At 33.0% G+C, this 27,143-nt stretch overlaps 1 protein-coding gene across 1 annotated transcript in view; it reads left to right on the top strand.

The window, feature by feature from the left end:
• Positions 1 to 22,180, top strand: part of LOC149076519 (bicaudal D-related protein homolog) — a 103,524-nt gene extending 81,344 nt beyond the window's left edge. The window contains exons 2-11 of the mRNA XM_089244092.1: positions 7,174 to 7,389; positions 10,437 to 10,553; positions 11,451 to 11,597; positions 11,848 to 12,036; positions 13,835 to 13,963; positions 15,489 to 15,698; positions 16,852 to 16,977; positions 18,590 to 18,726; positions 20,041 to 20,161; positions 21,423 to 22,180. Coding sequence (XP_089100218.1) covers positions 7,174 to 7,389; positions 10,437 to 10,553; positions 11,451 to 11,597; positions 11,848 to 12,036; positions 13,835 to 13,963; positions 15,489 to 15,698; positions 16,852 to 16,977; positions 18,590 to 18,726; positions 20,041 to 20,161; positions 21,423 to 21,575 — 1,545 coding nt within the window. The 3' untranslated portion in view covers positions 21,576 to 22,180. The remainder of the gene's footprint in view (positions 1 to 7,173; positions 7,390 to 10,436; positions 10,554 to 11,450; positions 11,598 to 11,847; positions 12,037 to 13,834; positions 13,964 to 15,488; positions 15,699 to 16,851; positions 16,978 to 18,589; positions 18,727 to 20,040; positions 20,162 to 21,422) is intronic.
• The last annotated feature ends 4,963 nt before the right edge of the window (positions 22,181 to 27,143 follow it).

The raw sequence follows: 27,143 nt of genomic DNA, 5'->3' as shown, positions 1-27,143 counted from the left end.
TAAGTATCACTTTTTCTTAAGTATTTTTTTCCCTTCTCGAATTTATGTGTGTGTATATGACGCAACTACCATAAACGATTTTACTACTCGCTCGAGCAGTTTGACGAGCCGCTCATTTTCCGAAAATAACTCCTTCAACACAACATAAAGTCACCCTGGTAACGTCACCCGCAATATTATTTTGTGTATTGTGTGTGTATATATTAACGCTTTCGTCATTAACATCAGCAATTCTTCCGTGACGCCATCGCTTAACTTAAAATGCACATTTTTTTTGCAATATATAAAAGTGATGTGGCATCAACACGCACGGGAGATGTTATTGATAGGATCGAACTTTTTTGCTTCGTGGACGAAAAAAAAAAGAAAAAAAGAAAAACATGGATGTAAATATATTTATACAGTTTGACGTAAGAGCATTGATTCATGATACCATGAAACATGAAGTAAAATCCAATAACATATATGTCTTCAATGCCAGAATTCTCTGAACTGAAATCCAACGAAAAACTTATACCTTTCTATATATTATGTTTCCTCTGAAGAAATGGGTGTTCAAACCAGAGGCGGATTTATGGTTTGCCGCTTGTGGGCCACGAAATTTTCTACCCTTTTCCACCTATTTCTACCCTTTTCTAGTCTATTTTGTTTACCGCTTATTGCTCAAATTCACCATCTTGTGCTAATAACGCACATGGACCCCCACCCTTGTACGTGCACCTGTCTTCAAGTCACTCTTTTGGTCACTCCCTTGCTCACACACTATCCAAGTCACTGTTTTAGTTATTCCCATGCTTCATATATCACTATTTTGATCGTTCCTGCTCTAGTTCACTCTTTTGGTCATTCAGATGCATGCATACACTCTACGATACTCTTTTTGGTCATTCACATGATTCCTCACACTCTAGGTCACTCTTTTTGGTCATTCACATGCTTCCTCACGCTCTAGGTCACTCTTTTTGGTCATTCACATGCTTCCTCACGCTCTAGTTCACTCTTTTTGGTCATTCACATGCTTCCTCACGCTCTCTTTTGTCACTCTTTTTTGTCTCTCACTAATCTAGACTCTCTAGGTCACTTTTTTTGGTCATTAACATGTTTGCATATGCTCTAGTTCGCTATTTGTCATTCACGTGCTCCCACACGCTCTAGGTCACTCTTTTTGTCACTCACTGACATAGTCCCTCGCTTTCTGGGCAAAGACGGATTTGGGGAAGGCTATACAAATTTTGTCGCCCCTCTTCCATTCTACTAACGTTCTTGGTACTTATTTCTCATAGTTGCCGCCCCTTTGAACTTGTTGCCCTAGGCTATTCCCTGGGCTCCATTCCTGGCTTGTTGCCCACTAAGTTCCCCTACTGTAAATACGCCCTGGTTCTCGCCATTCTTTCTTTTATTCTGCTTTTTTTGAATGTCTATTTGTAAACGATATGAACATCAGGCTCTATTGAATGATGTAACTTCTGAATATTTTTCAGAAATCCAGACAGGATATAATTTTTGCATGTCGCGTATGAATGCATTTTGAACTGTTCAATCAGTTATTTTTTCTTTATTCATGTGACACAATATAGTAAATAATAATTTGAATTATTAATGAGCGCTGCTTACATTATACAGAGTTCTCAGTGACCTGAAAAATCAGTGAAGATCAAAGAAATGAAAAATAGTCAGGGAGATATGCGAATATTTTGCAAAAGGCAGGGAAAGGTTCTGTGAAGAGGAGAAAATCTGTAATTTGAAATCAAAAATTCGAAATTTGAAAAGTTAAGATTTAGAATTACAGTACATCGCTGCCTTCCGGAGTTTTGTTCAGGGAAAGCCAGGGAAATTTTTGAGCTTTGGTCAGAGTTAAGTCGGGGAAATAATGAAGCAGATTTTGATTTTGCTGGGTGCTTTGTTGTATCATTACTGATTGCACAAACGAATATTCATTGAAACTTGGAAAACATTAGCAGTGCACCTCGTACACATTTCTCTTCGGAAGCCATGCATTATATTCTTAAGTGTCTATGTTCAATATTTTTCGTAACATACGCATTTCAATTCGGGGTGATTCTTTTTGAAACACCCTGTACAACAAACAAATCAAACTTTCAAATTCAAATATAATTTAGAATTCGTAATTCTGTCTGTTAATAGTCGTTACGTTACGAGGAATTCCGCCCAGTTCATTGATATCCCGAAGCCTTAGTAAAAACTGAGATAAAGATAAATCAGTGTCGTCGAAACTCATTTGGTTTACTGAATATATTCAGTGTAAGATATATTTTGTAAATATTATCGTTTTTTTTCTCCGTGTAAAGTAAAAATGTGCAAAGTGATCTAGACACGAATTATTTTGTGTAGCTTGATTTACATAGGATTCAAAACCCAATTCAGACAACATTGCATTTTATTCAACAATATCTCATTGGTAGTTTGCATTAAATCTATATTAAAATCTCCAAGACAAACAATAAAATCTGCTCTACTTATTCCCCATTATAGCACTCGTTTTTTTCCAATTGATTTGTCAAAGACATTTGTATTTATGATGTTAACGGTTACCATAAAATTATTTCTCACACTATCTAACGAATTCCGTTAATGTGACGATTCATTTCCCGTGATCAACGAATAACCGAACCTCCAAACAGCAGCGCGAGAAAGCGATGATTTCAAGACATTGACCTCATTCCCGTTAATGGACGTATATGGATACTCGAAATTTCCTTCGCAACATGAATGAATGTTATATGTTCTAGCAATTTTCTTTTTTTCCTTTGTTGCTTGTTTTGTTTGATCCGGTTGAGGCTCCCCATGGGGGGAAAAGTCCATGACAATCTCTTTCGGACGGATAAGATTTCTCTCACGTTCTAAAAAATACCGAAAAGAAAAAGTAGGTACCAACTTACTTTACAAACTCATCAAGCGAAAGATCCTTCATCAATCGAAGCCATTAAAAATGTTATACAGAATTTTTCTTTGCATTATATGTATACTTAAAATCGGTAATTCCACATCCTATAACTCACCATAACTGGTTTCGGAAGCAGTGGCGTCCTAACGGGTGAATCCAGAGTTGGAGAGAAACCAATGGAACCATTGAAAATTTATATTCATTCTAAATTTCCGTCGTTTAGGTTTTTTCCTCTTGTGTGTTCACATTTTTCTGCTGTTATCTTTCAGCATTTATTACGATTTCAATGTTTATCTTTTTGAATGCTGACGTTTTTTCCCGTAAGGGGTCATTCAAGTATTACGTCAGCACCGATGGGAGAAGGGGTTTCCGATTTGCTAACTTTTGATGATAAGTGGGGGGAGGGGGGGGATGATGCTTACGTCATCAACACCCTTTATGAAAATATGAAATATTCTTAATGGTATCTTACTTAGTGCGTCAAAAACTACTCCCGATAAGATGCAAGTCAGATCACTTAAGTAATCTGGGACTGTGTCACAGATAAATTAAGCGATCTGTAAATGTGCCACTTAGTTATTTAAAAAAAATTAGGTTTGAGCGGGCAGGCCACATCAGATAACCCCCCACCCGGGGTTACATTTGGCCCGCGGGCCAAGGGTTTATCATATATGGCTTAGAGGGTGGATAGCAATGAATTTCTTAAAAAGAAATTTTGAGTTCTTCAAATTATATTGAAATTTGAAGCATATCAGCGTTCGAAATCATTGGTGGTCCACTTGCCTGAGACCACTGATTAAATAATCGGAACACCGAGAAAAAAATTGTGGTGGTCCGGGGACTTTTTTTTCTTGCGGAGAATCACTGATCTGCAGTGGACTTTTTGTGGCTTTTTGCACCCCGTTGGTGGTATATCTCTTCTAAATACTAATGTATTTCGGGAAAATAAAAATTATTGTTAAGAACAGATATCGTTTTTTTAGCTGACCCCAGTAGGTTCTCGTATTTTTTTTAATTCTAACGCTGCATATTAACCGACCATTTTGGTAAGTGAATAAATGTTGTGAATTTATCACATTTACCGGTGATTATTGATGCATAAACTTGTCTAAGATGACAAATTCAATCGGTAATGTTGATTTTGTGTGCACATGTTCATGCATGTGAAAATAATCATTATTACCAGACATAATAATTTTTATAGTTATATCTTTTGCACTTATTTAAATGTCATTTTTATGGCAAAATGCGTGTGGTTTATATTACTTGATGGCAAAACTAATAAGTTGTTAAAGTGATAATTTTAAAGATTTTTTCATATTTATCGAACTTACCAACTTCATTTTGCACAATTGCTAATAAAATTAGTAAATGCAATGAAATTTATCAAACTTACGAAGCAATACAAATTTGAGCATCTATGATACCTATATGAGAAGTTTCTCAAATTGTCGTATTCTTGGGTATAACGAAAACTATAAAAAGTTTGATATGTAAACAAATCGATATAATTTCATTTCTACAATCCACGGGGAGGCTAGCGGGATTGAACAAGGTGATATTGACCATTAACAAATATTTTTCTGCTATAAATCTACTAGAAAGGAAAAGCGCTATCAAGTCTTCACCTAGATACTGTTTCTAGGAGGGTAGAGAAATTGTTGAATAAAGCTAATGAAAACAAATCTACAGCGGTTTAAAATCCAATTGATTTTATCAAATGCATTTCTGAAGTGTTCCAAAATCGTAGGTTTGGGGGATCTGTCGAAAAACAATTTGAACCGTCTAAAAAGCCACAGAGAAGGAAGACATAACAAAAAATGTATGGTCAGACATGAGAAAAAAATGTCTGACCAAAGAAAAATAGAATAGGGACGGAGGGAGAGAGAGAGAGAGAGAGAGAGAGAGAGAAAGGTATTTTTTGTGGAGAAAAGATGGTGGTCGTTGCCATCATTGAGGTCACGAACTTCCGATTTCAGTCCGGGTTCTTCTTTTCAAAAGATAGATCGAAATTGACGGGAAGAGAAAAGAATGAGAAATAAAATAAGGAAAGTATAATAATGATAATAGTAGTAATAAAAGAAAAAATAGGCGGTCTCCGACCTTCTTTTATTTTCATTTTTATCCCCCCGTCATCTCATTTCCATGTTCATGATATAATTCGAAGAATATTCTTTCTCTCCTTGAACACAGGCGTAAATGCCTTGAAGTTTCCGTCATGATATGATACTTTACTTGGAATAAAACATCAAAGATCTGTTATAAATAGAGCATACACACATAACTATTATGTTTTACTCTGATAGCTTATCAAAAACTTTGTATTCGGATTTTACTTTATCATGATGCAACTTTGAAACTTTCCTTATGACAGTATTTGAATGAATTCAATTGTGTGTTAGCAATGTAGAATTTCGAATTGAGCAATATTTCATTGCTTTCAAGAAATTGCTTTCGCTTTGCATCATCATCATTGTGTAGTGATGGACATTACATGATTCGCTATAGAGCAGTCAACAGCCGTTTTAACTACCAAGGGGATAAGGTGAGTCGGAATGTTTCGATAGTTACGGCCTAGAAGTTCGTGTGTTTGGTGTTGCCACCTATCTTTCAATATAAAAAGATAGGTGGCAACACCTGTAGTGCGAGAATGTGGTCTCTATGCGGTCGTGTGGGCATCGTGGTGGATTCTTATCGTGAGGATCCAGGTTCAAACTCCGTTGGCAGCACAGTGGTAGTCTACTGAAGTTGGTTTTTTGGGGGTTCATCAACCTCGAGGCGCAAACGCGAACCAGTTTCCTATTTGTAAAAGTTTCTCTGCTGAGAACAGACAAACTTTCAGCACGATGATACGTACATAACATTAAAAATTCATATATTGGTCATTTCAAATTCAAAATATGGAAACGAGATGGCAGCACCAGTGTAACACGGAAAAGAATAACCCCAACAGCGTTGAAAGGTACTTTTTTTTAAAGCCGTGAGTCTGCCAGCATTTGTGAAGAAAAAATTTATTAAACAGGTTAAAAGGAAAAATGCTTAGATGTAGTCAAAATATCAAAACTACGGAAATAACTTCATATAAAAGAAAAAACGTGTCGAGCTGAACCTTTTTAAATGAGGTTTTAAGAATTGGGGAATCTTGAAAAGAGAAAATAATACGATCGTTCGCTAGAAAATTAAAAGACTTTTTCATTCTCAAAATTCTTCTCATTCCACGATCTTAAAAAAAATAATTCCCTTTCAAATACTCATTTCTCTCGCTGTTCAAATTAAAAGGAATTCAAAAACATACAAATTTATGTCATTTCTTGAATATAAAAATGGCGGAAAGAATGCACGTACACGTATAAAATAAATAGAATTTGGTGTGACCTGGAGAAGAAAAAAAAATTAATTAAAACAAAGCTGTTTATTTTTGTCGTCTTTTGTCGTGAAGCGATAGAAAAACATCCTGAAAGGGGAAAATAAAGGAAAGAATTTTTTTGTAAAATAGAGGATGAGCATGTATGTAGTAACAGGGGAAAATCGAACGTATAATGCGCGGATACTCAATTTTTTTTACGGCACATCCTTTGTGAATTTCAAATAGCTTGTGGCACCGTTACTGGATCCCGAGGAATTATGAAAGGTACAGGGTGAATTCATAGTCTTCCGGGTTCCTCGTTCGGATCACCAGCCCTACCCGCTAATATTTTTTTAATGGTTGAAAAATAGAACTCTCTCTAAAGTAAGATTACATTGTGAACTCATGAAAGAGTTATTTTTTGTACATAGACTATGAGATTTTTTTTTTTTTTCAACAGATTAATTAAAGTGGGCCAAACAAGATGATAGGAATGCATATTTTTTACTTTTTTTTTGAATGCTATCATTAGTTTCGTATGTCCTTGCTTGAAGCAGTAATTTCGTGAAATTACGACTGCAATGACGCATGAAAATGACTGGAATTTAGCAAGGAGGCAAAAAACTCAAATAATTAATATAATCATTTAGGTTATTTTTTTTATATATTAAAAATTCCCCACAATAATATAATATTTATATACTTCTAAAAACGATTATATCATTTTTAACACTACATAAGCTCTTTTCAGCTCTTTTCCTTTATCTATATAAATGTATATGATATTCAAGTTGATGAAGCTGATTGGTCAGGAGCACGTAATGTACGGAATGACGTATAAAGCTTTGAGTTGAAATGTAATAACACAAAGACGGGTATTATATAATGGAAATTAATTTTCTTCCGATTTTTTTTTTCTCAGCTTTTAGAACAAGAAAAACATGGTCTCAGGAGAAAACTTGAAGCTCTGGAAGGAGAGTATGACAGCAGAGTCACCGAACTACAGACTGACTTGTCCCAGCTTCGGCAAGAACTCTCCCAGCAGCAAGTTATCCACAGAGTATCAGAGAAAGAAAAAGGGCATCTTCTTGAGGAGCTCACAGAACAAAACCACAGGCTCACCGCGGAGCTTAAACAGGTATAAATAATTATCATGAAATGTTTCTTTGATACACATTCATTTGTATATCTATCACTTACATCATCTATCACATCAATTATTGCTCACTTTCCCCAAAGTGAGCAATGATTGGGGCGATATTGGTCACTTTGGTCCGGGAGGGGGCGGTAGAAGCTTTGGGTTTATTATAGGATTCTATAGAGTGGCTTAGGGTTGTGGGTGATGAAATAAGAATATTTTGAAACTGATCTATATATATTATAGTATAATATTTAGAGGCATTTTTTCTAAAACTTCATGACCTCTGGCTTACATGAATATTTTTTTCCGCTACATGCCCGGTCGAGCATATAACTTGAAATAATGATTAGATGCCCGAACCTATATTTTACATGCCCGAAAAATATTATCACTGAATTTACTTACTTGAAAATAAATTTGAAAACAAACTAATTTATTTGCATAAAAAATATCAAAAATAAGATATAATTCATTTTTTAAATCGAAATTTTGAAAGAAGTATAAAAATTCTAAAGGAATGTGGTCAAAATCTAAAATTAGTCAAACTGCTAATTATTATTTTTTGCACTGTTTGTCCCTGAAAAGAAGTCAAGCCGCAATTATTCACCTCGCTCATAAATTTATAACTGATTTACGGTACGGGACCGGATCTGGGTAGGAGTGAGCCTAAGATTGGGTGGCCAGATCATGCGACTGAGTACTGTGACTTCCAACTCTCCCATCCACACTCCTCTTGTATACTTGTTTCGTCTATGTCCTTTCGTTCATCCTATGTATCCATATCATCTCAACATACCTTTTTCAATCTTCGACACATCTTCTTTCCCTCCATAACGCTCCCTAAAATTGACAGTCTATTTTCCCCCCCTTCTTCATAGGCCTTACTGGGCCCGTTCGTAACCCCACAACCAGCCAAGAGCTGGGCATGGGGGGGGGGGGTAGCAATTTGATTCTGTTCTGTTTAAAGTTTATTAAGTTATTATTTTACTTGTCTTACGGATATCCCCTTCTCTGGGAGCGTCAGGCTTTCACTCTTTCTTTTTTCGGCAAAAACTCGTGAAAAAGATGACTCCCTTGGGAGAGGAAGGGAAGGGAGCGAGAACAAAATGGCCAAAATGCATGTCTAAACATGATTTTGCAAAAATCCGGAATTTTTGTGCGCCCGCAAGTGGTATATATTTTGTGGAAGAGCCACACTCAACGGGCCAAAGAGCCGCATGTGGCTCGCGAGCCACGGTTTGCCGACCACTGGTGTAAGGCAATAGATGAAAGTAGCAATTTGCGCTAAAAGAACATTATATATACGAGAAATCGCTTGAAGCTATAATCTCTGCTGCTACCTATTGAATAAAATGAAATCTGTTATAATTCTCAAAACAAAATGATTGTTGGTTTTAAACCGGTGTGCAGAATAAAAATGGACAACACTTGGTATGAAACTTACTTTTTTTGTTCTACATACCGGTGTGAATTTTATGCGACAAATATACCGGTTACTGTGATTTTTCATGTTAACAAAACGTAATTTATCGGTAAAAATAAAAACGTAATAACCGGTACTTTGGCGCATTGAATTTACACTGGTATTCAGCATAAAAACAAATAATATATGCTATCGTAGCACGTTGTTAATTTTTTTTTTTCTGCATACTGATTTGAAACCAACAACTATAACTTCACTTCAGAAATTATAATGGATAGTTTAGTCCTTATTCGATAGGTAGCGACAAAAGCTTCATATTTTTTCGATATTTTTGTGCAGAAGAGAAATGTTACATAACTATTTTCTACAATTTTTTGAATCAATCGCAGAATTTTTATCGGTTTCGGACACTTTATATACTGTGCAATAGGACGTTAGTTTTTGGAAGGATATATTTTTACGTTTTTATCCAAACTAAGAAGTCTTTTCTCTTCTTCCGTGAATATCAACCATTGGGATATACAGTGAAACCTCATTATAGTGATGTCGTGACTGAGGGGCCAAAAAGAAAATCATTGTACAGGGACTATCGTTGTATCGAGATGGCAGCAGTTAAAAATTAGAGTATAGATATGTCCAAACACAAAATTAGAAAAAATATCTTTGTGTAGAAGGATTTATCGTTATATTGAGTGTTGTTTCCCTGTATTATTTCGCTGGAAGTGAATTTTCCGTATTCCAAAACAGCCCAGTTACATTGTGATTTCATTTTGAGCCCACTTGCAATATATGAAAGCCCACGACCGCATCAGGCAGCTAAACATTAGGACCGTGAAAAATAGATCAAAATACGTTGACTTTTTTTTTCTCTCAAACCGAACATAACTCCGGTCTATCGTCATCTGTGCGAAATTTACTACCAAGTGAGTTGTGCCGGAAGTGTAATACCTAACAGTCTGAGTGCCCGTCTCTAGTGTTTCGTTTGATTTTTCAGTGATGCCATCTATATTTCAGAAGTAAAGTGTGTGATATGTTATGATTGATTCAAATTCGTATTGTTTGTAGGTGTGTTGCTCTCTGTGGCGAGATTTTTTTTAAAGGAGAGATATTGGCTCACATTCGCGCCTCGAAGTCGGAAACCACAGAAAACCAACTTCAGCCGACTACCACTATGGCGACGGTGGGGTTCGAACCCGGAACCTCGCGACGCAAGTCCATCACTATGATCACTCGATACCACAGCGGCAAAATACGTTGACTACTGATTCGCGGGGTACCAAAGAAAGCATTTCTGTGACATTTCACGTTTGTAGGAATACTTGCATGAGAAATTTAAAAACACGAAAATGCCCAATTTTATATATTTATATATATATATATATGCCTACGTCTGGCATGTCGAGGAAAAAAATACATGCTCTTGGACATGCCGGGCAATAGATGTCCGTGCTGGACAAATACCAACTAAACCATTGAAAATGGAGTTTTGGGAAGAATTATTTTAAGTAAATTTGTGCTCATTAAATTTAATTGGACCATATTCTACTTATGAAATTTCATAAATTTTTATCTTTGATTCTGTATTTGTGATTCTTATATATATTTTTTTCTCTTGTTCAAGGCTGCTAAAACAGAGGACCAACTTCAAAGTCAAATACAATCATTAAGAGAGCAATTTAATGTTCGTAGGTCCAACCTCCATGATCATGTTTCACAACTTGAAGGTCTAAGAGAAGAGGTGAGTCTGCAACATGACTTCCTGTTATTATCTGCTATAGTTTAGTATGAATCCTTAATGATTTCTATGTTTCACATACAGTCCCATAAATTTGTTATATAATATAGTTTAAAAATTCATAACATAATTCATGTAGGAATTGATATATTTGGAGGTTATTCTCTAACAAAGGTGGAATTTTTTCAGAACCGAAAAAAACCTTAGCTCGAATTTTCGTCGATAAGGGTTCTGCACGACAGCAAATCACAGAATCCTGCACTTGAACTTTTCTTTTAATCTCTTCTGTATCCAAAATTTTCGTAAAGCTTCAGCCGTACCTGAGGTAAAACAACTTCACCAATGTGTTTTTTCCACCAATGTCAACATCAGAATGAAAACATAATGTAAGCGCCAATACAGGAAAATTCTGCAGGACTCTTATTTGCATATTTCCAGTGATTTACTTTCCTTCAGGACCCTCTAACAATTTTTGTTTACTCTACACAAACATACACTCATGACTCATGCTTTACACATACATGTACAAACTTGTCTTTCTTCTTGATAACGCCTCAGAAAGACTGTAAGCCATCAGACAGCCTTATTGAGCTGGGAAATGACGAAATAAATTATATAAATTCTGTTCCGTTCCGTTAACAAATAATAAAACACCTTGAAGAACTATCGTAATTCTAGTGGGAAGTGCTGCTGAATTCAGGCACATGTTTCTGCAAGGCTGAGCCGACCATTGTATATTGTGTATATTAACTGACTTAACCTCACCATCATGCCCCCTAGACTTTCGAGTCTATCTCTGTCTATGGTGGATAATAATCATTTCCTTGATATATCTTTTTACATGAAATCATGGTTTATCCACAATTTGAAATAAATGATAGATAAATATGTTTTTTGCAGATAAACCTATTAGCTGAAAGGAAAAGTGAGCTTGAAAGGAGGATATCAGCATTGAGTGATGAAAGAGAAGGGCTAAATCTATCCCTTGAAGAATCTAGTGATAGAATCATGCTCCTCGAGAAGCAAAACAGAGAACAAGAGCAGCAGGTATATATATATATATATATTGAAGGGGATGAAGTGAACTGTGGGTTAATTTATATGTGCAATAGGAAATCAAAATTAGCGTGAGGGATAAGTGTGTACCATGTATATTCATGAAAGAAACTTATAGCTATTAAGTTTTACATAGTCACTTAAAATGGTTCATGCAAGAGTATTACAAATACACTTTGTATATTTTGAACGCTGCATCCAAGGTGATGAAATCAAAATGGTTTATTTTTTTCATTGGTAGCTGCGGTCACAGCAAAGAGACTTGGATCAGCTACGGCTTGCCAATAGTCAACTGCAGTGTAAGCTTGATGCCCTGATGAAGAGAAGTAGCACTCCAACATTTGAGCAGCAGTCACTACTAAATGAAATTGAGATGATGTCATCTCAGTCATCAGTCGCAGATGAACCTAGATCATTGAATGAAAATCAGGTAGAAAGAGTAATTAATATATTTGCTCATACAGTATGTGTATATATTTATTTATTTACTTACAGTATTTATATTTGGTTAGCTTCGAGGCATGAATGTGAATTAGTCTTCCATTAGAGAAATCCTGTCTACAGAAAACAAGCAAAACCATCAACACAACACTATTATGTCACATGAAAATCAAGATATTTTCCATTTTCAAAATATGGAAGAAAGATAGCAGTATCAGTACATCACAAAATAAGCATGCTTCTGACAACATTAATCATTAGCGGTCATGCATATACACAGGTCCGGAACTTTGGGGGGGGGGGGAAGCAGGCAGGTTTGGTGCCTCAGACACAGGACAAAAGGGGGCGCAAATTTTAACCTTTAACCTCTCCTTGAGCATTGCAAGAGGGTGTAAAAATGTGTGCTTGCCTCAGCTGATCAAGTATTTAGTTCCGGCCCTGCATATACACACATAACACATTCCTGCATACAGAGCTGCCCTGAAGGGTGTGTCGCACAGAGCCCCCACGCTTTGTGATGCCCTGTGCTCATGGTAAATTATTAGAGGCTTTCACCATTTCTTAAATTATTTCTTGCATTAATTTTGAATTATTATAAATTCTGGAATTATATATATTTCCCCGATTAATTCTGAATTTTCATCGATTCTGGGATCATTTCTTTCATTGGTTGTGAATTTTTATAATGGAAATGGAATTATTTCCTCCATTAACTCTGAATTTTCATCTATTATGGATTAAATACCAAAGCTGTTCCATTATTTCTTTCAATAATTATGAATTTTCATTGGTGCTGAAATTATTTGTCTAATATTTTTAATTTTTAAAATTTCCATTAGTTCCAGGAATTGTTTCTCTTATTTGTTTAGAATTACCTTCAATGCTGAATTTTCATTTTTTTTTTTTTTTTTTAAATCTACATTTAATGGTGGTTTTTTTTTTTTTTTTTTTGCATGGATATTTCTCAGCATTCCTGTATATGCTGAAATAATAGATGCAGATTTCTCTCTCACATAAAATATATAAAATTGGAGAAAAGCCTGCGGGGGGGGGGGGGGGTTCTAAACATGTTTGGTGCTCCAAAATTGTTGAGATAACCATACCCCATGCATGGTAAAGGTGGCTCTGAATGCATGTACCAATTCATTGTAAATTCTTCATAGAAATAAATGTTTGCAAGTTGCATGTACAGTAGTAGGTACGAGTATATGGGGCTCTGTTTAAGAATAATATATAGAGTTGAACTTTGATATTTCAAAGTACATACAGCAACTGATACTGCTTCAAGTTATTAAAAATTTGAGTAGTAGACTTTTTTACACATGAAAGCTCAACTGTAACAGGGTACTGAATCACGTATAATGAACTCTGAAAGAGAAATAATTTTTCTATATTATTTCATTCCTAACATAAAATTTTACTTTGAGTTGATTTTTTTATGGCTGAAATCTGTATGTTCTCATTTTGAGGATATCTTAAATTGTTACATAGCCGATTAATTGATTGTTATCCTTTGTAAATCAATGAAATTGGGCATACTGGGCATATAAACTTAAAAGTGTGTGTGTGTGGTAATTTATAGCTTTTATGATAGTATAATGCTGTTCAATCTTTCTTACTCAAACATTTGTTCGAAAAGAAAACTTTTCCTCATCTTATTCACCCCAACCAATACATAAATGAAATTAAAATGACACTATGGTGTCATAAATGAAAGTAAAATGACACTATGGTGTCATATGGTGGTAATTTGTTTTTCTTTTAATTATGAATCCTTGAAATTTCAGAATGACGTTATGAAAGCATTTTCTTATCCTGGTTCATCAATGCTTGGAGATTTAGGGGATGATGATATTGAATGTGATGAATTAGCTTTCAGTGGTTTACCCATTGACAGTGATAATGAGCTTTTAAAAGTATGTGTTGTTCAATTAATTCTATCATTTTTTCACCACTTCCTGATTGAAATTTTTAAATTGAAGAAAGTGTTGTAAAACTAGAAGTTATTTTAAAAAAATCTCCATTTTTATTTATAATTTTGAGATTTGCAGTTTCCAATATTGACATTCGAGTAAAAATAAATAAAATATTGTGCATTGCTTTTTTCCCCTCTTGTAGTGAAATTGAACATTAGAAATTGAGAACTTTATGGGTGATTAAGTATTTTATATGCAGTTTATTTATTGTTAATTTTATGTGTTAATGTTATAGTAATAACTAGACCCATAATTGTATGCAAATACATTCACATATTTTGTTCTTTTTCAGCATTAATGCTGTAGATTTAGTGAATTAATAGAGATGGGGTTTTTTTTTTTCAAATATCAACTGTTTCATTGAAATTCTTTTGTTACTGGTATATCGTTACTGAGCAGCTGCAACAAACTAAAAAAAAAAATACTAAATAAAAAATGTGTAGAAGTTATTTTCATATGCAGTATATACATACGTGGGGATATTTTTTTGAAAATGAATGTGCAATAAGAAATATAAAATATGCATTTTTTAAAACTATGTTGTTTTATGTCACATGGTGATTTTTTAATGTGTACTTTCTTATTTTTGGTATGTATTAAGGAATTTATAACTTTTTAGAGAATGCATATTTTAGATTTTTTATTCATGTTTTGGGTTTTTAATGGATGTTTTGTCTTTTTTAATACATATTTTTCCATTTTCAAGTGCATATTTGCCAAGTTTTGGAACATAATTCTACACTTTTTTAATGCATATAATCCAAACTCTAGTAATAATATTCCAAGTGGTTTTTTTTCTGGTACAAAATAAATATTATAAATTGTTGCCCAAAGATTTTAAACTGTGAATCACTTTTCTAGATCAATATATTATATTAAATCAAAGACTTTTCAAGTGTGATAATATGTTGTGAATGAGAAATCTATTTGCAACAACATCTCTCACAGAGTCTTAAAATGCAGATCTGCCACTTCAGAACCAAGAAAAGCAGCATAAGGCTGTGGTTCATATGGTTCTATGGACACCTACGACCCACTACTTCACCAAACCTGGCCATATTGCTATATTGCAATTTACTGCCATTAATGAGATGGGTTCGAAATGAAGGGGCTATCTATCGGTGGTCACCTCAACCTCACCAGGGAGAATATCTTATCTATATCCTCCCTCGGGTTTGAACCTAGGACTGTGATAGTAACCTTCAAGGTGGTAGACACCTACTGGAGATTTTGTTATTTTATACCTCATATGAACAGTCAACCAACCCTCTATTACTTGAATTTTTTTGTATCTGGAATAATTTGTATTCTCCTGTGTAACATATTTTCTGCAAATCAGTTTTGATAATGATATCAATTCCCAGCTAAAAAAAATTTTCCATTATCCCAAATTATATTTTGTCGTCTGTCTCTATGATCCGAAAATATATTGCCTTTCTTACATATTTTAATTGTATTTTCCCAGCTTCAACAAGAACTTGTTCCTATATATCATCAGCTGAGAAGGCTGTGTGAAGATCTCAGGCGGCGCAGGGATGATTGTTCTGCTGATAGTGGAATATCTTCATCACCTGAAGAACTACAGGCCTATCATATCAGGTTTGGAATGTTGTCTGCCATCACAAAAGAGCTGAGGCATCTCATTGAAGAAGCTCTTGCTAGTCATGATGATACTGTGAGTGGAATATTTTGATTTTTCCTCAAAAATAATTGATTACTCATACACATGTTTATTCATCTTTATATGAGGTGTGTAATTGATCATTTTTGTCGCACCACGGTAATTTTCTGCACACGAGGGCCAATTAGACCGAGACCTACAATTTACTGCCTATTCCGAATGGCAGGCTTGTTTTTTATACTCATCGAGAGGTTGGTGCGCTAACCCTTCGATGTAGGACTCCCTGCGGTAGCAATTTTTTGCTGCGGTCAAGTCGTCGTTTTTTGTTGTACCCCTGTGTCAGGAAAGTTTTCTGACAAGGACGAACCAGGTATCGAACTCATGACACCTCTAAACATCCTTTGGTACTTTGTTGGGGTTGAGAACCACGTAATGTGAAAAACGTATGTTCATTGTAAGCCCTTTGCTCTTACTAATTTGCCTTCACCCAACATACTGCTCTGAATCCGCGCCAGTTGTCATAATTAGTCGCTTGGATCACCAGACTCTTAAGAAATGGGCCTTTTGTATACATATATACACACAAGGCTTGTAATAAGTATGATGATGCAAAATATCTTATTGCATTGACATTTGATGGCATTAAAGTTGGAAGATAGAAATTAGGGGAAAAGACCTTGCTACATAGTTTGCAAAATATAGCATTATTTATCAAGGTATACACTTTTAAAATAATGGATAAGAAAAAACCTTGGACAACATCACAAATGAAATGAACAGAAAAAATCCAGATTGAATGGGAAGTGCTTTTGACAAATATTATTAAAAAATATAAACAGGAAAGTTTATTTTTCCAATGCCTTAAATTTATCTTTTTAGGGGGGGTGGGGGCCTTAATATTTAAGGTAAAAAAAAGTGTCTAAAAAAACCACATTTAATATATGAAGCTGACATTCAATGATTTATTCAAGAAATTTAAATATTGATTCTCTTACAAAGTTTCAATAAACTTAGAAAATCAATATAAAGTTCATTTTAATGAATTTCGAGAAAAGAAATCATCTGCCTCTGGAAATACATTGATTAATTAATACAATAGTTTAGATTGTGAAGTATCATATAACTGGACAAGTGAGCATATAAATTTATGTGGCGTTACTAAAGTTGCAGAGTTATTTATCACACATGTTTTTACTAAATGTTGCAGCCTTGTGTGACATGCCAAACAATTTTGGAAGAAAGGGGTATGTTGGAAAAAATTCAAAAGGAGCTTCTAGAGAAAAATGAGGAGCTGAAGAAAAAGACTGAAGAAATAACTGAACTCACGACAAAGGTACATTCCTGTTATCTACTTTCTTTCTAGATGAGCAATGATATCCACAATTGTAATACTGAAACTGTTTGAATAATGACTGACATTTATTCTATATATCATTCACGATGAAGTCCTACAAAAAATTTTTAACTCATTTTTCATGTATATTAATTAATTTATTGAAACAGCAATACACATACACAAATCCATAATATAAATATGATAATATGATACTCAATGACCGAAACTCACATGTAACTTGAGACACAAATAGACAATGAAAAAAATGAATTATAAATTTTTTGATCACTCAAGTTAACCAATGTTTCTAATGTTGTCTGTAGTGCTGATGCAAAATGTCCTGTATTTTTGTTTCAATCTAATTGAAAAAAAATTTATTAAATAAGCATTCTCACATAATTTTAGATATTGGTATTGCTATTATTTTTAGAGTGCAACTATATCATATTTTTTCCAGAGAATACAATATATATATTAAAATGATATTTTTATCCTGATGAAAACTTCACAACAAGTTAAAGTTAGCTCAGGCCCGTCATTTGGGGGGCAGGGGGGCCATTGCCCCCCCCCCCCCCGGCTTTTGAAAATACACTAAAAATGGTATATATATATATATACACATACATTGAATACATGTGCTTTGCCTCCCCCCCCCCCCGGAAAAAGTTGAAATGACGGCACTGAGTTAGCTCCTACAAAATTAGCATTTTTGCCACGACCACCAAATAATATGAAATAATGATTCTGACCCAGTAAATCACAGAACATATGGTCACTCTACCATCCCCCTAAAGGTTTGCAAAAACAAAACTGAATGTAGAAGTTATTTTAGAAAAGCAGAAAATACATTAAATTAATAAATAAATGAAATAAATAGAAAAGGAAATAACAATTAAAATCTGAAAAGGTAATGATAGAGTAAAAGCTAGTCTGAATTCACAGTGAACGTTATTTATTTACTTATTTTATGTATTATTTGCAGGTCCAATGGACTTAGCATTGAATAATATTTATATGTGTATTATTCTCAGCTTTCTAATATTTGTATAATGTATGCCTTATCATGTTTCTGAAAAATCAAGTTTCGTATTGTAAATATTTCACCATAATATTCTTTCTGTTAATGTAACTGCAAGTCAACAAAACTGCATTATTGTTTATTAATCATTAATAAATGAATTATTAATATTATTTTGTACTTGTCTTAAAGTTTTTATGATAATTTCATTTACCCGTTATAAAAGAATATAATACTTTATAAATCTGGACAAATCTGCAATGAATTTTAATCACATCTATCAAATACACCATATTATATGTACTTTAAAATTGTGAACTACAGTAGATACTTGATAATTTGGCCCATCAAGTGATCTGGTGGATTTAAGCGGGTCTACTGCAAGCATAGAAGAAGAAAACATGTCACTGTATGTTTGTGCTAGAAGTTTAAATTATTTAAATGGGCTCTTTCTCAATTGAGTTTCAGTAATCCAGCAATTTTGATAATCTGGCACACCCTAGTCTGATATGTGAAAGATTGGCAAGAGTCTGCTGTACTTTGCAATACTTTGCAATGTTCCTTTCGTTAATTAACAATGTCATTTTGCAGCTCACATTACAAGAGACTGAACTTGCATCACTTAGAGAAGCTCGGGATCAACTCCAAGCTGACATGAACAACAGTGCTCTTGCCAAAGACCAGGTAGTGAAGAAAGCTTGGGAAGTTCGTGATCAAGCTGTAGCTAGGTAAATGCATATTCTTGTTTTGTATATACGTAAATATGTGGCATACTATGTAATGCAGAAAAAGTGGAACACACAACATTTAATAACATAGAACACATAACTATAATAGTGTAAACAACACTTACATTATGCTTGGTTTTATGGTACTTTAATTTCAAACGAAGCTCATGTAAAAACAAAATTATTTATACACAACTATTTCAAACCCGCACTATCAATAATGAACTCTTAGCTAGTGAGGAAATTTCTTTCAATTGCAGTACATAAAACCTATTTATGATGAACAGATTATGAATTATGAATTCTATAAAAGCTGTATTAAGCAGGAAAAAAAAATTTACATCATGTGAGATATTCTTGCTGACAATTTTTTTTTAGAATTACAAAATTAAGCAATTAAAAAAAAAAAAACATTTCCTCATCATGAATTATGCCAAGTCTCTTACAAATGTAAAAATTTTTGATTTATTGCTATTACAATTGCCATTTAGAGCTACAAAATTTACTGTTAGCTAAATTATTGTTTCCTGTTTAATAATCACCCCAACCTCTGCTAGTACTGACCTAGACATCCAAATATTTTAGCAGCCATTCAGCATTACCTTTAAATTGTGTGAATCTCCCTTGTATACATTAAATGGTCTGGGTGGAAAAAAGCCAATCAAAATCCACATTTTTCGTCTTTATCACATTTTTACTCAGTTTAGTATAAACTATGTATTTCATGTTGGTGCATTTGCTTACATTCATTTGCAATAAGCCTATCACGATTTTAAGAATTTTTCAATGCAGTTGAGGTCTGAAGAATCTTTGGGCATGAACAGCATTTTGTACGTTCGTTTATCAAAATTAAATTTAAAACATTGATGATACATAATAAGAAATAGTTCACATTATAATAGTTTAATGAAGTAATAAACTTTATTGTTGAAAAAAAAGAAAATAGAGTGACATTTTTTTTAAGCTCTTTAAAGGAACTTTCTCTCTTTTTTTTTTTTTTTAATTATTTTTCTGGTTTTCAATATGAGAATTAAAAATAATTTGAATTCTTTTATTTTCTTACCTTAAACAACTTGGAATAAGGAAGAAAAATATGGTCATACCATCAATTTTCTTTTCTTTTCAAGTTTTTCAAAACTTGATTTATTTTTAGAGTAAAAATATTGTTGAGCATCAAAACTTATTTAAAATGCATGTCTGTAACTTGTGCAGTATTTACTGCACGTTATCAATTAATTGTTCGACTTCTTTTTTTTTTCCCTTCCCCCCTCCCCCAATATGTTTTTTTCTAATTGTTTCTTATTTTTCTTAAAGGAAAAATGCAGTTGAGATTGAGCTAGCGAAAACAAGAATAGATGTCCTTCACATCAACAGTCAATTGATGGAGGCTGTCCAACAAAAAATCGAGCTTTCTCAGCAACTTGAGCAGTGGCAGGTCTGTGTTTAATTTTTAATTTGTTGTTCTATTCTCAAACACACTACATAATAATAATAATAAATTGCACATGGGTGCTTTTTACACATGCTTCTTGTTGCCTATATGTTCGAAAATGTTTTGTGATGTATATACAGGTGAACTTCAATATCTGAAAGTGCTTCTAACAATCAATATTACATCAGCAAGTTAGAAAATTTTTACTTATAGAAAATATTCAATACAATAAATTGAAATTATTTTGGAATACCAAAACTTTGAGTAATAGAAATTTGGTTGTATGTAGTAAGCATTTTACGTAGATCTCTTGTGCCATTTTTTTTCTCAAACTTAGATACGAGACATTCTATTTTAAATTTTTTCTTATGTAAAAAAACATGATCAAGATACGTAATACATATTCACTGACTTGAAAAATTGTCGATTCATCTTGTGTCTCTCGCATTCACTAATATATGCAACTAAATTTTCAAATAACATATACATAAATGAACTTAGCATTGTTCTAGCAATTAGTAAGAATGATTAATGAACTTATTTGTGCACTTTCATATGTGAAGGAATCGAATGTAAGTCTATATCATGGTGAAATCGCATGCCAGGCTGATGAAAATTATTTCAAATTAGAGAGTTTTTACATATTTATGACATAATTTGAGCTTTTATGAGACATTGTCGTTACTTTTATTACCACAATTATCAGTATTTTCAATAAGCTATCTCATTATTGAATATAAACAATCTTTTCAAAATAAATTTCAGAACTAGACATCAAATCTTTACTATATGTAGAAGGTGAGAAAATTAGAAATGGTGACGTAAACAAATTAAAATATTGAGGCTGTTCAGTCAATTCTGTAAATCAAAATACAGGAGGATACATATAGCTACATACGTACAGTGAAAATTATTAAAATTTGTCCACATGGGAAATGTCTTAGTATTTTTAGAAAATTTGGGGTATGCATCAAAACAAAAGAATTTAAAAAATAAATAAATAAAAATAAATGCAGTGTAATACTTTTATAGAGTAAAAACACTTGACTACATATTTTCTCTGATAGATAACAGCACATTTTTCAGAATGTATTTGAAAAATTTAGTCTAAAATGAAATTTTTATTTGACAAGGTTGCTATCATTGAGTTATAAGCAGGGGAACATCATAAATTAGAACGCTATATGCGGAATCCACTGTATATTTTTTCCACAATAACTATTCATGTATGATGTGTTTAAATATTTCCTTTTTAAATTGTTAGATGGACATGGCAGTACTGTTGGACAAACAAGTGATGAAGAAACTGAAGAACCAAGAAGCTGAAGACAAGAAAAGACATAATAGCAATCTCCTCAGGCCGCCGCCACCAAAAAGACCGGCATCTAAGAGCAAACTTTTTAGTCTGTGGAGATAATGATGCATTTGTGTTAAATGTAATTTATTGACTGGTGCTTCATATTGCAATTTTTCATAGTTTTTTGTTAATGTTTTAGTTGCAGGAGTCTTTTTTTTTATATCTTGAAATGATCTCATTTCAAGCTATGCCAGTGTCACAAACTGTATAAATCAAATAGAACGGTCGTTTATAATGCACTTACTATAGATAAGCTTGAATATTCAAGTTTAGTGAGAGCTACTGATTTCAAATGTTCATCTAAGTTATTTTCACCTTGCATGTTAAATTTAAATGGTCAATGTCACTAAGAATTTGTGCATTCATATTTTTTTCTCCATTCATAATTAGGCTTATAAGCTTTTAACTTGGGTTCTCAATCACAAAACGGTTAGGCAGATATTTTATTTGTTCTCTTGCAATACATGAATGTGATCTAGAAATTTTTTCGCTATTCTCTTATTTCACTGAATGGAAATTTCCTCTTTTTTATACACAAGTGAATTTTATTACAAATTTAATTAATGTTATCAAATATAGCAGAAGTTCCCAATTAGAGGTGTCTGACCCCCAAGGGATAAACAGTCATTTTACTGGGGAAGTTCATGACTTAATTTTAGAATTACAAAAAAAGTTAATAAATTACTTAAAAAGAAAAGTTTTAATTTAATTAACGAGCTAAAACACTGCTGCAATGTGTTGGTAGACTGAAGTATTAATATAGTAATGATTTGACAAAAATTGTACTTGTGGTGACATCTCTTGATAGGAGTATGAAATGTTGTTTAGTTCAGGCAGTCCAGGCATGGCTATCGTATCATATTTACTTGTTCTGGATGGAATGTCCTCTAGAGCAGTGTTTCCCAACTGCCAGACTCTGATATCATTCATACCAGCCGCTAGTGATTAGCTGTTTCAATTTTCCTCATTTATTTTCCGTTAGTCACGGGTTTGACCGAGCCTTCGATTCACAAAAATGAATGAAACCGAGCCATGGGCTTGAAAAGTTGAGAACCACTGCTCCAGAGTATGTTTGAGGACATTCTCACTGATTGATGGCTCTAGTTTCCGCTGCTATAATGGAAGTGGGGGAGTTCACGACTACAAATATTTGGACAACGCTGAAATATAGTGTCAAAAAATACAGATAGTCTTGCTTAGTTCACATTTTTACTTGTTCTGCTCAAATGAATGTATTATAAAAATAGTAAGATCAACTGTATAGTAACATAAAAAACAGATCAATATGTGTAATTCCATGATCTTTTCAACTTGAGCAATGGGCTATCTACAAGATAAAGCTTTAAATAATGCTTTGAATTAAGACATTGTAAAAATACTTAAAAAAAGTTAATTTTAAATTATTTTCACAATATCGATTTTCCATGTAATTTTAATTAAAAATCAAACATATTTTTTTTTCTCTCTTTAAAACTACCAAATACTACAGTGGTACCTCGACCTACAACACTTTCATCTAATTCTTTCCTTCATGAAAGTCTTGCATCCTAAGTTAAACTAAACACTCACTAACTCTTTCAGCAGCTTAGAATATATAAGTACTCATACAAAAAAATAAATGAGTATTTTGTATTTTAGTTTAAAATTTTTTTTTTTAGTTTAGTGTACAACATTATTTTAGTACCATAACAGTGTAGTGAATTCAACCCTGTGCAGTCCTGTGGGCATCATACTAGACTCTCATCATGAGTATCCAGGTTTATACTCCTGTTGACTGTACAGTGATGGTTGGTTGAAGTTGGTTTTCTGCAGTTTTCCAACCTCAAAGGGCAATGCGAGCTGGCCTCCCATTTGAAAAAGTCTTTCCATAAAGACCAGGCACACCTTCAACACGATACTTTAAGAAGAAAATTCAAGCATTTAAAATTTTCACTTCAAAATATAGAAGACAGAGGCAGCACTAGTGTAACATGAAACAATTAAAACTCTAGCAACACAGATACGTTAGGGCAACATATAAGCACATATAAGCACAAACATATATACATACACATACAACATGTTCCTGCATGTACTAATTTATTTTAAATTTCCCAGAGGAATGTTTGCGAGGTGCACATATGGTTAAGTAGTAGTCATTCACTGTATACTTTTTGATAAAGGTATTGAATTCAAATTTTTTGTACACTGAATGAGCCTTTTTGCGGCTCGTGTTTGTTAATCAAATAATTCACAAGCTTGTACAATTTAGTTGAAATCCTCACTCATGTTTTGAATTACTTGCGAGTGCAGCCACTCAAGTTGAGGTATCACTGATGTAAACCTCATCTAGAATTGAGGCTTCAAGTTTATGTCATTGAGCAACTTTCGCCCATTAATCATTTGATATTACTTCAGCCATAAAATGTCAATTGCTAAATTAATTATAAATACTTTTTCAAAAGTCAGTTTTTAACGGGATGAGAAAATTTTTAGTGCAGTACTTTTCTATTGGAGAATTTATCAGTTCTGGATATTTCCGATTTCTTTTAAATACATTTCAACTTTTATAAAAATCGGAGGAAGGGATATTTCCAGATAGTATTCTGACTATAAAGTATATGTTCAGTTATGAAATGACACTTTATGTAAAAAACATTTTGTTAACAAATAGAATTGAATACACTAGAAACGAATACACTTTGTAACACATGATAGAAATAGGGGAAAAAAACTTAAAAATTCAGTTATTTTGTTTTTAATAAATAAAATGAAATCACTATTTTTTTTTCAATGTTAACCTAAACATCCAATACAAAATAAAACCAATTGTTTTGATTCACAGAATAAGTAAAAAATAATTTTCTTTTTTAAAAACTGATGCATTAAGTATAGTGGGGGTGGGGGGAAACACGCCTTTTCAGCTGCCTTACGTTATGGATTTCTCAACACTGGGGAATTATTACTTTGACCAAAGTTTTTAGTCATCTTTAAATATTTCTGGTATTTATCATAATGCTGAGTCATTTCGGCTCATTGTGAGCTCATTACCAAAACTTGTGATAATGGTCTTCCAAATATATATGTATTGAGGAAAGTGATACATAATATAATAGGTAATGAGACATACTACAATAACCATATGGAAAAAAAAACATGTCCTTTTGGGATTTCATTTACTTTTTATTTTTATTTTTTTGCTTCCCTGTAATGTCTCCAGTATTTCCAGACTAATTTTTAAAGCACCATTGAGATAGAATAGGAAACTTTAAATCACACACACAGTAAAACATTACGCTCTGTGTGGCTTCTCTTACTTATTTGTTTGTTTGCTGATTGATGTGTCATTCTGTTATATGTGACTGAATAACACTGAACCCAAAGTATCACTTGCATGAAGAAATTGATTTAGCAATTGCAGCTGATTCAGGAAAGTTCCTATGTATATTCATTTTTCAGGTAGATGTGATGAAGTCAATTCATATGTTGAAGATACAACTACAATATTTAGTTCATTAAAATAACTTTAATACTATTCTGACATTATTAGTGTCCTCCATGCTAATAACAGAATCCTGGTCTGAAATCTCTAATGACAGCTAGTTAGAAGAAAAATGCAAAAGTTGAAATAAATCAATTCATGTTCTTTTTAATGGAGATGTAATTTAATATGTACTTTTGAATGGCAACATCTTTCATGAGTTATATATGCAGATGCTTTTTTATTGATTCATTATAAAATATCCTTTATAGTATTACAGTTTGACTATAATGATGCCTGCTTTAACAATAATTTTATATGTGTCAGACCGGGATTGCACTATAAAAGTTTGATAAAAGATCTTTTACAAATTGTGAAAAAACAACCAACAAGAGCATTGCTCAAATGTAACCTATGCATTACATTTTGATGCAACTGATTGGTTGCATTTTTCAAGTTTTATAAAGGAACTTTTATCAAACTTTTATAGTGTAATACCGACCTTACACTGTTACAGTAAAAGTCCAAAAAGACTGGTAAAACACAGGTTTCACTGAGGCGAGTTTGTAAAAGCCCGAAATAAGCTTGGTAACGTTTTTATTTCTGTCTTTACCATGTCAAAGCCCATTTTTAATGAATCAATTAATCATTATGAACTTATTAGTTCCTGACACTTACTAATTAATTAATAATCATTAAAAAATGAATTAATTAACCAGCATAAACTTAGTAGTTAGTAATGACAACTAAGAAAAAATAATACATTGATTGATTGATTTATGGTTCATACTGTTCAGAGAAAATTAATTAATAACTCCACACAGTGGAAGCCTGTTAATAATGAATCAATTGACCACTGAATTTATTAGTTCCTGATGCTTAAAAATTAATTATTATAATTATTTTAATAATTAATTGTTTATTACAATATTCAATAATTCTATTAATTTTATATTATTATTCTAATAATTCTATATTATTATTGTGGGCATCTTTATCTCAGCCACCTCGTTGATCATTTTGCCTGTTATGGCGTTGTATTTATATAACTAATAATAAACTGGTGAATTATTTAACCATCATGAACTTATTATTTTCTAATACTAATTAAGTAGGTGTGGCGTTATGATGTGCTTGCTATGTGGTATAATTATAATGTTAATTAATTAGGATTGTTAATTGAGTATAATTATTAAAATTATAATTATTGAAACATTAAGAACTTATTAGTTCGGGATGGTAAATTTATTCCTTAAAAACGGGCTTTAACTTCGTCCAAATGAAATGTCCAAAAGTCCAAAATGAAAATGTTTACAAGCATTTTTTGGGCTTTTATTAACTCGTCTTAGTAAAACCTAGGTCTAACCAGTATAAAGCCTCTTCTCCCCAGCATAGCCCAACCCGCACTGGTAAAGAGCTTATATCATGGAACGGACAGAGCTCGGGCCTTCTCTGGTCTGATAATATAAAACCTAGGTCTTACCTTCTAGGTTTTACCAGTCTTCAGGCTTTTACCGTAACGTATAAACATATACATGTATAACTATATTACTCTTTGGTTTGGAAGATTTCCCATAGTTATTCGATTTTATCTATGGTACAATAATATAAACTTCTTTGATATAATTGGCTATGGCCCATTGAAAATATCCTATGTAGAGAATTCACTTTATCCTATTTTCATTGACTTTCATGTCAAAAGCCAGTGAACATAACATTGATATGAATCTCTCAGTTGATAGATATTTTTTGCACAATTTATTTCAAGATATCTTGAATCACCCAATATAGTCTATGCATATATTTCATTCGATAATTCTGTGATAAAGCTGCTTAACTTTTTTGGCTGTTTATTGTTTGAAAAATTGATATTACTCAAACACATTGACACACTCGGGGGGAAAATGCAGGAAAAAATGTATACACCCCCCCCCCAAAGAAAAACAATTTGAAACCTCCTTTGAGAACATTCTGTGTATACCTTTGCGCAAACATGTCATTAAAACTGTTGGCATGCATAATTTACCCACAATTCAACCATGAGAAATATTACGGCAGCCATATGATGTTATGTAAATACTACATGTTTAGTTTTCTATGAGTAGAAAATGCTTGACTCACACAATCTGTAGATAACAAAAATGCTGTATCACAGTATATCTGTGCAA

The sequence above is a fragment of the Pholcus phalangioides genome, unplaced genomic scaffold (genome assembly GCF_987345545.1).
Source record: "Pholcus phalangioides strain wild (caught in Gottingen) unplaced genomic scaffold, Ppha-v1.0 ptg000015l_1, whole genome shotgun sequence".
NCBI lineage: Eukaryota > Metazoa > Arthropoda > Arachnida > Araneae > Pholcidae > Pholcus > Pholcus phalangioides.
Note: the sequence above shows the minus strand (reverse complement) of the source record. Positions and strands in the feature narration are given on the sequence as shown.